Source organism: Scyliorhinus canicula, chromosome 11 (assembly GCF_902713615.1).
Source record: "Scyliorhinus canicula chromosome 11, sScyCan1.1, whole genome shotgun sequence".
In the NCBI taxonomy this organism is placed as follows: domain Eukaryota; kingdom Metazoa; phylum Chordata; class Chondrichthyes; order Carcharhiniformes; family Scyliorhinidae; genus Scyliorhinus; species Scyliorhinus canicula.
In genome coordinates, this window is record NC_052156.1 from 106,339,520 (window position 1) to 106,351,576 (window position 12,057).

Here is a 12,057-nt window from a genome sequence, read left to right on the forward strand (position 1 = left end):
GAATCTATATGTGTGTGTGTATGAGAGTTTGTGTGTCTGAGTGTGGGAGTGTTGGTGTGTGCATGTGAGTTGTTTGTGTGTGTGCATGGGTGTGTTTGTATGTGTGTATGCATGCATGGGAGTCTGTATGTGTGCTCGTGGGAGTCTGTGCGCGTGAGGGAGTCTGTGAGTGTGCGTGGGACTCAGTGTCAGCCTTCGTGTCTGTGTGGGCAATGGGAGTCATGTGTATGTGTGCACGCACATATGAGAATCTGTGCTTGTGTGGGAGTCTGCATGTGCACGTCACTGTGCCTGGGAGCCTGTGTGTATGTGTGTGTACATGGGAGTCTGTGTGTGAGTGTGCATGGGAGTCTATGTGTGTGTGCGTGGGAGTCTGTGTGCATGTGAGTCTGTGTGTCTGTCTGTGAGTGTGGGTGGGAGTCTGTGTGTTTGTGCTGCGTGCATGGTTGTGTGTGTATCTCTGTGTGGGTGTGTGTTGTGCATATGTGTGCGTGTATGTGTGTGAGTGTGTATGGGTGCGTGTGGTTGTGTGTTGTGTGCGTGTTGGGTGTGTGTTTTTCTCTGTGGGTGTGTGTGTCATGCACGTGGGTGTGTGTGGGTGGGTGTGTGTGTGTGGCTGTGTGTGCCGGTGCGTGTGTGTGGGTTGATGCGTCTAGGTATGTGTGTGTGGGTGCATCTGTGTGGTACGTGTGTGTGGGCATCTCTGTGATTGTGTATTGTGCACATGTGTGAGCGCGTGTGTGTGGGTGCGTGTGTAATAGTGTGCGAGTGTATTTGTGGGTGCATGTGTGGGTGCATATGTGTGTGTGGGTGGGTGTGGGTGTCTGGGTGTGTGTGTCTGTGTGTGCATGTGTGTGGGTGCGGGTGGGTGTGTGGATGTGTGTGTGTGGGTAGGTGTGTGGATGTGTGGGTGGGTGTGGGTGGGTGTGTGGATGTGTGTGTGTGGGTAGGTGTGTGGATGTGTGGGTGGGTGTGGGTGGGTGTGTGGATGTGTGTGGGTGTGTGTGTATCCTCTTTCTTTCTGAGATTATCAAGCTTCCATCCCAGTGTCTGTCTGCTAAAGATTCCAACTGTTGCAAAGGCGCAGATGGTGATCACGTGAAGGCACTTTCTAAATCAGTGGATTATCTCGAATTAGAAGTCAATCTTGCACGAAGACTTTTGACCCATTCTCAGATATACTCCTGAGCTACCTTTTCAGTGTTCCATAGTCAAGTCAATACATTTCCGAGAGAAATTTAATTAAAACTATCAAATCAAGTAAATGAAAGGGACATTGTCAAGATGCAAGCTGGTTTAGATGCTAGAATACATGTTGTAATCAGAGGTGCCTCAATTTTAAATGGTGCCACAGAATGGAGCTCTGCACGTCAGCTTTCCCCCTGTATTCTTACCCTCTGAATTCCTCCGAGATCACCCCGCCCTGCCCCACTCTGCCCTGCCTCCTCTGCCCTGCTCCCTGCCCTGCCTAGTGGGGGAGCTTGTAATCCGCAAGGACCACGGGGAAAATAATCCTTCCCACCCCATAGACCCCATGTGGGCTATTACAGGGTTTAACTGAGAGTGCAGTCAGACTCGGTCTACCGCATGGGTACACAATACTGTAGCACACAGTCCACTGAATGACAATACTGCAAATAGCTGGCCTGTAATAATGCAGCCACTTTCAAATCATTCACTTCCCTAAAACAAACTTTCCTGCAAAGGTAAGTCACTTCTTAAAACCACACACACTTTCATTTATACAATCAAGGTTTTTCTTTCAAAATAGTAATTAATACTGGGTTAATTTCTCATCTTTTCCACAAGCATGCGTCGGATTGAAATGTCAGCTGTCCAATGTATCCCAATGTCTGGGTTATACCTTTGGCTGCTGTTGACTAGTCTTAAAGGGGTGGTAGTTAAGGCCAACAAAGAACACCTGGTATCTGTGTTTCCACATCACGTAACATCCCAGAAGGCAGACGATGGCCAAGATTAAGTTGAGAATTATCTGTACGAGCAGGTAGAGTTTGATCGTACTGGTGACAGACTCACAGTCCGACACGTCGTTGTACTGGAAGGTACGAGCGATATGGTCGTCGGGGTCCTGCTTGCAAATGCACTGTTCTTCATTCATCTGGCAGGTGAACGTGGTGATCTGGTTGAAATGGTGAGCAGCAAAAGCCACGGCCGAGATGCAGAGTATCAGACCCAGGGCGCACAGCAGGAAATACAGCAACTGAAAATGAACAAAAATGAAATGAAAATCGCTTATGGTCACACGTTGGCTTCAAATGAAGTTACTGTGAAAAGCCCCTAGTTCCCACATTCCGGCGCCTGTTCGGGGAGTCTGCTGCGGGAACTGAACCGTGCTGCTGGCCTGCCTTGGTCTGCTTTAAAAGCCAGCTATTTAGCTCTGTGCTAAACCAGCCCCACTAAACTGCAGGAAGAGGCATTTTGGCTTGATAGTAGCACAGATATAACTTTAAAAAAGGGCAAAATTCAGCGACCCCGATGGGCCCGGCGTGATCCGGGTGCAACAGGTGAATTACGTGCGAGCCCCAAATTGGGTTCCCCACCGGGAAACCTCCCACGAGACACCAGACTCGCTTCGTCCAGCGCGATCTGGATCATGCACTGTCTTGGCGAAGTGAGTCTGGTGACACGCGTTCAATTAAATACCTGGATGCCTGATTCACCTAACGCCTGGGATTCAGAGGCCGTGCTTGGGAGACCGCGGTAGGGTGGCGTTTAGTACTGTTCCACGCAAACGTAGACTAGTTGCAATGGCACCTGGCCGGGGGGGGGGGGGGGGGGGGGGGGGGGTCTCTCCCAGGCCATTGGAGACACTGAGCTGGTTGGGGATAGGGAAAAGTGGCACCCTGGCTCATCCCCTGGCACCTGGGCTCCTTGGTACTGCCACCCTGGCACTGGTCAGGCCTTGGGGGGGGCCTTGCCAGATGGAAGGAGTGAGGGGCGGTTCGCGGGTGGTCATCCCAAGGTTGTGGGGGTGAAGGGGTTGGGGTCAAACGTGCATGGGGGGGGAACCCGAAAGAGCGGGGCGGGGGGGGGGGAGGTCGGGGCTGCCAGACAAAATGGCGCCCTGCTCTGCCAGGATCCTTTCCTGCTGACGAGTTTCAGCTCAGGAAATCACTCAAAGTGTAACCTTGGCGGGGAGAACTCCCATGGCGAAAATAAATGGAAAATAAATAATTAAATAAATAAGAACCAGCCGTCAAATGCGCTATTCAGTGGACTTAACTTGAGTCCGCTGAATCGCATTCAAAAGCTCTGAAGAAGAATCAGATGGAATCAAAACGCTAATCCTATTTCCTTTCTCCACAGATGCTTCCAGACTTGCTGAGTTTTTCCAGCAGATTCTGCTTTTGTTACAGAGATAACTTACTTTAACTTTGCTTTCTCACTGTTCAATGTATATGGGCGGGATTTAGCGGTCCTGGAAATTCCCGCCCCAAGTTGACAGACCTTTAGCTGATCTGTGAAACTTTCCGTCCCCGGGCAGGTGGGACCAGAAGATCCCACCCAGAAGAATTTAAGTAGAGATGGGCCAGGTTAGAATGGCAAACAGGGTTGACGGCCGAATGGCCCACTCCTTATTCAGTGCATTTTCTGATTATCCATTCTCAGGAACGGTGTTGGAAGATCAACATTCATTATTTTTCCAAAACTATAATTTACTCATAAAATTTGCGAAGGTACATTGCACAACCATTCAAAATGGAGCTAACATAAAGTGCAATGCAGATTTCTTTCAATATAGCACATGGGGCAAAACGGTGGAACAACGGTTAGCACTGCTGCCTCACAGCGCCAGGGACCCAGGTTCAATTCCGGCCTCTGGTGACTGGGTGGAGTTTGCACTTTCTCCCCATGGTTTTGATTTCCTCCCACAGTCCAATGATGTGCAAGTTAGGTGGATTGGACATGCTAAATTGCCCTTAGTGTCCAACAGTCCAGTGGGGATACAGGGATGGGGGGGTTAAGGTGCGGCGGTATTGGGCCTAGATATGGTGCTCTTTCAGAGGGTCGGTGCAGACTTGATGGGCTGAATGGCCTCCTTCTGCACTGTAGGGATTCTATGATGTTCAGAGCTGCCTCACTACATTTACAATAATTATTTCATGTCCAACATACAGGCCGAGGAGTTTGACACAGTTTCCAGCCTCTTATTCTCGGTGGGCGGGCCTTAGAGAGAGAGTGTGTGAAAGTTTGGGTGTGTGAGAGAGAGAGTGCGAGAGAGTGTGGGTTTGTGAGAGAGTGTATGCAAGTGAGAGAGTGTGTGAGTGAGTATGAGTGAGAGTGAATGTGTGTGTGAGAGTGCGTGTGGTTGAGAGAGAGTGTGAGAGAAATGAAATGAAAATGAAAATTTCTTATTGTCACGAGTAGGCTTCAATGAAGTTACTGTGAAAACCCCCTAGTCGCCACATTCCGGCGAGGCTGATACGGGAATCGAACCGTACTGCTGGCCTCCTTGGTCTGCTTTAAAATCCAGCGATTTAGCCCAGTGAGCTAAATCAGCCCCTGATCAGTGAGAGAGTGGGAGAGAGTGTGCGTGTGTTTGAGAGAGGGAGCGAGAGAGTGAGCGAGAGAGTGAGAGAGTGTGCGTGTGTTTGAGAGAGGGAGCGAGAGAGTGAGCGAGAGAGTGAGAGAGTGTGCGTGTGTTTGAGAGAGGGAGCGAGAGAGTGAGCGAGAGTGGGAGAGAGTGTGCGTGTGTTTGAGAGAGGGAGCGAGAGAGTGAGCGAGAGAGTGAGAGAGTGTGCGTGTGTTTGAGAGAGAGTGAGAGAGAGCGAGAGTGGGAGAGAGTGTGCGTGTGTTTGAGAGAGGGAGCGAGAGGGTGAGCGAGAGAGTGAGAGAGTGTGCGTGTGTTTGAGAGAGAGTGAGAGAGAGCGAGAGAGTGTGCGAGAGTGGGAGAGAGTGTGCGTATGTTTGAGAGAGAGTGAGAGATAGAGAGTGAGCGAGAGAGTGAGTGTGTGTTTGAGAGAGTGTGAGAGAAGTGAGAGAGAGTGTGTGAGAGAGTATGAGTGAGTGTGAATGTGTGTGTGAGAGTGTGTGTGTGTTTGAGAGAGAGTGTAAGAGAGAGAGCGAGAGAGTGAGAGAGAGCGCGAGAGAGTGAGAGAGAGTGGGCGGGATTCTTCAGCTGCATCCGTCCGGCCACCAGAAATTCCCACCCAAGGTCAATGGACCTTTACATGGCAATCTTGCGGCCAAAAGGCTCTTTGAAAGAGAGCATGAGTGTATATGAGAGAGAGCGAGAATGTGTGTGTGCGTGAGAGTGTGTATAGGAGAGTGAGAGAATGAGAGTGTGTGTATAATAGTGTGTGTTTATGAGAAGTGAGTGTGTGTGAGAGGATGTGTGAGAGAGAGTGTGTGTGTGTGTGTATGAGAGAAAGAGAGAGTGAGAGAGAGTTATATATAAGAGTCTGTGTATAAGAGAAAGAGAGAGAAAAAGTGAGAGTGTATGTGTAGAGAGTATGTGTGTGAGAAAGAGATTATGGATGGAATTATCCATTTGAGAGACTAAGGGCGGGATTCTCCATAGTCCGACACGAAATTGATGCTGGCGCAGTTTGACACAACCCCTCCGAAATGGTATCATCGTGACGCGTGCCGTTTGCAGTCGCATGCCATTGCCGCCTTATCAGCCGGCCCACCCGTGATGCTCTGTCTCTGATGGGCCGAGTTCCTGACGGCCTGGTACACGTGTGGTCCCAGTGTTCGTGAACCCGGTGTGCCGGCTGCAGACTGTGTCCAGGGCCATCACACTCGGCCGGGATCCATGCCGGGTGTGCTTCTGTGAGGGCTGAGGGCACTGGTGGGGGGTGGCTAGGGGGTGGGCTGTCAGGTCGCGAATGGCTGGTTGGCTCCGCACACGGCCGGCGCCATGTTGTACGGCGTGACAACTGCAGGTCATCAGCCGTGCGCATGCGCGGCCCGGGACCCGGCCATTCTCCGGCCGTTTTTGCCGCTGGAGTTTCAGTCGGCATCGGTGCTAGTCCGTCACCGTTGCCAGAATCAGTGAGGGTTTCACGCCGATTTTTCAGTCGTAAAAGACCTCACATGCTCCGCTGGCGCCGGCACTTAGCCGCTGAAACGGAGAATCCAGCCCTATGTGCTGATGCTGGCACTGGATCTCTGGCCCCGGGGCAATTCAGGACACGTTAATGGGCTCGTACCGGTGCCATGTGGGACTAGTGCAATTCCAATGCATGCCAGCGTGTGATACAATAGGCATATAGTTCATTAGAGCTATTTTACATCTCATTGACGGGCAGGATGCACCATTGACTAGCCAGCTGGGCTGCTTCAGCACCCCAGCCGAGACTCCCGCTAGCGTGAATTGGTGCTGACCTGGCAACTAGCAGTCCGAGGGATGGCAAGGTGATGAGTACCCTCCCAACAACTGCCACCAGGGTGTTGAAGGCTGTCCTTCATGGGAGATGGGGGTCAGGGGGCTTGTGTTGCCCGTTTGGGTGCTCTCCCCATCTTCATCCTTTAAACCCTTTAAACAGTCGGCCGGTACGAAAATGTTTCTTATATCCTTTAACTCAGGGTAGCAGGTATTTTCCTCATGTCTGAAAGTGCAGCTGTGGGGGCTACCCTGCACTATAAAGCATTTGAGAACAAAGAGGCGGCCTTGTGATAACCAACTGTGGTTAGGAAAGGACCTGCTCTCCTGAGTTAATGGATCCCTGAATCTCCCCTTTGAAACTGCCTCTGCCGGAGGTCGCTCCTGCCTAAGGTCGGACGCTTTGACCCTTTTGCCCAATTTGCGGGGTCCTTGCTGGTGGAAAAAGTGGGAATATCTAAGACTAAGCTACTCTCCTTGGGTGGATAATGCCGAAGAGTTACCAAACGAGGGGTGCGACGAATAAGAGGCAATGTTCGGATCAGGGCAACTTGCGTGATGCAGCAGGGGGAAATATGGCAGAGGGACCTGTGACGTTGTTGCCCGCACAATGGTCGACGGAGCAGTTGGTGGAATTCCTGGCGGCTGAGTTTAAGCAGCAAAGGAAGGCGGCTACGGAGGATCTGGCCAAGGTGGCAGAGCTGATTCAGGCTTCTCTGGAGAGAGTGGAGCAGAGACCGGAGGCACAGAATGCATCGATCCAGAAGGTGGAGGAGATGGTGGCCGATCATGAGGATCGTATTGTCTCGTTGGAGGCTGAAATGTTGATGATGGCAGAGGGTCAGAAAGGATTGAGGGCGAAGGTCGACAAGGAGGCAGAGTCTGAGGATCGTGGAGCTGCCTAAAGGGACCGAGGGAAGGCAGGCTCGGAGTATGTGGCCAAGATGTTTGAAAAGTTCGTGGTCTCTTGCTGTACACAATTTGGCTGACGTGTTTCCCCACACTACAACAGTGATTACACTCATAAAGTATTTCATTGACTGTAAGCTGCTCCTGAGGATGAGAATGGCTCTATAATAATTCCTCAAGTTAAGTGGGTTTTTTTGCTTGCTGTTTTCTCCCCTCAGTGAAGTACTGGTACCTGCAAAAAGCAGACTGGAGTTACACTGCCAGTTTGGGATAGGTGCTTTGGAAGGCTACAGGGGAAATTTAATAACCTGACACATACCCAGAGTAGTGGCATATTGAGCCTTTCAATGTCTACTTTTCACCTGGAAGTGGGACACTGCAATGTCTGGCTCTTCACTGTGGTCATTAGGAGGGATGGTGCAGTGTTGACACTAAATGAGTTTGCGGGAAATCCTGTGCATCATTTGAACACAGCTTTGACAAAGGGTCATCTGGACTCAAAACACTAGCTCTTTTCTCTCCCTAAGATGCTGCCAGACCTGCTGAGATTTTCCAGCATTTTCTTGTTAGTTTCAGGTTCCAGCATCCGCAGTAATTTGCTATTATTTATTTGAACACAGGTGTTACATTGCCACGGCAAAATACCAACTGGCCAAGTCAACATCATACATGACACATAGAACATTCTGAACATGCCTCATGTACTTCACCCTGCTTGATTCTCCTGCACCAGAGGAACTGTGACTATAGAGCCCTTTCCTAGACATGCACAACTTGTGCTTGCACACGCACACAAATACACATGCACACAAATACACATGCACACATACAAATACACGCACACAAATACATGTGCACATACACAAATAGATACACACAAATACATACACACAAATGCACACACACACAAATACATACACACATAAATGCACACACACACAAATACACACGCACACAAATACACACAAATACATACACACACACAAGTATACACACAAAGATACACGCACACAAATAAACACCCAGACATACACACGAACACATACAAATACACACGCACACAAATAGACACAAATATATACACATAAATACTGACACATGCAAATACACACACAATTACATAAATACACACACACAAATACATGCCCCACAAATACACACAAAGATACACACCCACAAATAGACACACACAAATATGCGCACATATGCACACACAAATAAAAATACACAGATACACAAATACACAGGCTCACACACAAATACAAATACACAAATACAAATGCACAAATACACACACGCTGTTTAGCACACTAGGCTAAATCACTGGCTTTGAAAGCTAACCAAACAGGTCAGCAGCACAGTTCGATTCCCGTAACAGCCTCCCCGAACAGGCGCCGGAATGTGGCGACTAGGGGCTTTTCACAGTAACTTCATTGAAGTCTACTTGTGACAATAAGTGATATTCATTTTTCACAAATACACATACACATACATGCAAATACACACACACATAAATACACACAAATACACACACACACAAACACAAATACACACACATACACAAATATGCACGCACAAGTACACACACACGCACATACATGAATATGCACATGCATACACACATACAAATACACACACACACAAAGACACGCGCGCACAAATCCACACACAAACACAAATGCATGCACACACAAATGCATGCACACAAATACGTGCATAAACACACACAAATACATGCACAAATACACATACGCACACAAATACACACGCACACCACACCTATTTGTTCTGATGTTGGTGAGGCATAAACTGTTGGCTAGCGCACTATGCGCACTCTTTGCGCACTCTTTGCGCACTCTTTGCGTTGTGCAGTGGGATCACCCCAGTGCTATTCCAAAAACAAACAGGGGAGTTCTCCTCATGGCTGTGGCCAGCTTTTCTCCCTCCAACAGCACCATTAAAGTAGATCTTATACCACGAGTCCGGTGGTGGCGGCTACCCTCAAGATTTGGGGGCAGTGGAGGCGACATAGGGGAGAAGTGGGGGGCTCGATGGAGGCTCCGTTAAGGGGGAACCATAGGTTCGCCCCGGGGAACATGGATGGGGGATTTCGGGGATGGTATAGAGCGGGCATTAGACAACTGAGGGACCTGTTTAACGACGGAAGGTTTGCGAGCCTGGGGGAGTTGGAGGAGAAATTTGGGCTCCCGCCGGGAAACATGTTTAGATATCTGCAGGTAAAGGCATTTGCTAGGCGGCAGGTGGAGGGATTCCCTGCACTCCCCGCGAGGGGGGTGAGTGACAGGGTGCTTTCGGGGGTTTGGGTCGGGGAGGGGAAGATATCTGATATCTACAAGGTTATGCAGGAGGCGGAGGAGGCGTCAGTAGAGGAGCTGAGAATGAAGTGGGAGGGGGAACTGGGGGAACAGATCGAAGACGGAACATGGGCTGATGCCCTGGAGAGGGTAAATTCTTCCTCCTCGTGTGCGCGGCTTAGCCTCATCCAATTCAAGGTGCTGCACCGGGCCCACATGACTGGGACGAGGATGAGTAGGTTCTTTGGGGGTGAAGATAGGTGTGTCAGGTGCTCGGGGAGTCCAGCGAACCATGCCCATATGTTCTGGGCATGCCCGGCACTGGAGGAGTTCTGGAAGGGGGTGGCGAGGACGGTGTCAAGGGTGGTGGGATCCAGGGTCAAGCCAGGATGGGGACTCGCGATCTTTGGAGTTGGGGTAGAGCCGGGAGTGCAGGAGGCGAAAGAGACTGGCCTTTGCGTCCCTAGTAGCCCGGCGAAGGATTTTGCTACAGTGGAAGGATGCGAGGCCCCCAAGCGTGGAGACCTGGATCAATGACATGGCGGGTTTCATTAAGCTAGAGAAGGTTAAATTCGCCCTGAGAGGATCGGTGCAAGGGTTCTTTAAACGGTGGCAACCTTTCCTCGACTTTCTGGCTCAACGATAGGGTACTGGGACAGTAGCAGCAGCAACCCGGGGGGGTGGGGGGGGACGTTGATTATGTTTGCTTATTTTATTTAAATTTGATTTATTTAATTTTAATTTATGGTTAAGTTCTCTTGTGGGGGGGATGAGGGGAGTGTGATACATGTGATGTTATGGTATGGGGGGAATTGTGGGTGTTATGGGGCTGTTAGTTGCATATTACTGCTTGTTGCTATACTTGTTGTTATATTTTTATATTTTCTGTAAAAAATTCCAATAAAAATTATTTTAAAAAAAAAAGTAGATTATCTCATTGCTGTTTGTGGGATCCTGCTGTGCACAAACTGGCTGTTACTCAGTGACTACACTTCAAATGTACTTTATTAGCTGTAAAGCGCATTAGGACATCCTGAGATTGTGAAAGGTGCTATATAAACGGCAGTCTTTGCCTTGTTTTTTTTTTCAAAACTGCTCACAATAGAGCACAGTTGGGAGCACAGCATTAAGTTGGGAGAATCGATGAGAAAGACCATAAAAGGTGGTTGGCGTGGATAATTCCCAATGGTCAGTAATGGATTCTGATGTTAATATTACAATAGGCAGCAACAAATAATGTCAGCCTGAAGACTAATTGAGCAGAATAAAATCAACTGACCATATTCGACCTCACTCGAAAATACTCACTGCTCCAAACTTTGAGGGGGAGAGCTGACTGGTGATGATTTAGCCTGAGGACCACCACACCTCAGGCAAGGTTGAGAGGAGGCAGGGCCTTCATGAATAAGGCTCAGCCAGTACGAGAATTGAACCCAGCTCACATCACAAATCACAAACCAGCCGTCCAGCCAAAAAGCCCTGGAGAAAATTGATGTACAGAGAGATCTGGGTTTTCAGGTCCATTGTACCCTGAAGGTAGCTGCGCAAGTCGATAGAGTGGTCAAGAAAGCATACGGCATGCTTTCCTTCATCGGAAGGGGTACTGAGTACAAGAGTTGGCAGGTCATGTTACAGTTGTATAGGACTTTGGTTCGGCCACATTTGGAATACTGCGTGCAGTTCTGGTCGCCACATTACCAAAAGGATGTGGATGCTTTAGAGAGGGTGCAGAGGAGGTTCACCAGGATGTTGCCTGACATGGAGGGTGCTAGCTATGAAGAGAGGTTCAGTAGTTTAGGATTATTTTCATTAGAAAGACGGAGATTGAGGGGGGACCTCATTGAGGTATGCAAAATCATGAGAGGTATAGACAGGGTGGATAGCAAGAAGCTTTTTCTCCAGAGTGGGGGACTCAATTACTAGGGGTCACGAGTTCAAGGTGAGAGGGGAAAAGTTTAAGGGAGATATGCGAGGGTGGTGGGTGCCTGGAACGCATTGCCGGCGGAGGTGGTAGAGGCGGGCACGATAGCGTAATTTAAGATGTATCTAGACAGATACATGAATGGGCAGGGAGCAGAGCGATACAGATCCTTAGAAAATAGGCAACAGTTTTAGATAGAGGATTGGAGGGCTGAGGGCCTGTTCCTGTGCTGTAATTTTTTTTTGTTCTTTCTTCTACGCTAAACCAGCCCCCAAGTGGTAAAGGATAACCGATACGATAAAACATTTTAATTTCTGCATTCAAAGCTGGCTGGGTGGGGTTGGGGGGGGGGGGGGGGGGGGGGGTGTGGGGGTGCGGTGTGATTTCTCAATCGATTCAGAATGTTGAAATCCAGCTGCACAAAAAGCTCACAGCTCCCGTGATTCTGATCCAAAGGATTTGGATTATGAGCAAAGGAAGCTAGGAAAGACTTATAGCCTCAGCACATTCCTCCGATGTTACAGATGGTGAACTTTAGCACGAGCCTAAGGCATCCTAATTGA

General features: G+C 49.3%; 1 protein-coding gene across 1 annotated transcript in view; it reads right to left on the reverse strand.

Moving 5' to 3' along the window:
• Positions 1 to 946: 946 nt before the first annotated feature.
• sspn (sarcospan (Kras oncogene-associated gene)) overlaps positions 947 to 12,057 on the reverse strand; it is a 43,761-nt gene continuing 32,650 nt past the window's right edge. Inside the window, exon 3 of the mRNA XM_038810983.1 lies at positions 947 to 2,221. Within this exon, the coding sequence (XP_038666911.1) occupies positions 1,859 to 2,221 (363 nt within the window). The 3' untranslated portion in view covers positions 947 to 1,858. The remainder of the gene's footprint in view (positions 2,222 to 12,057) is intronic.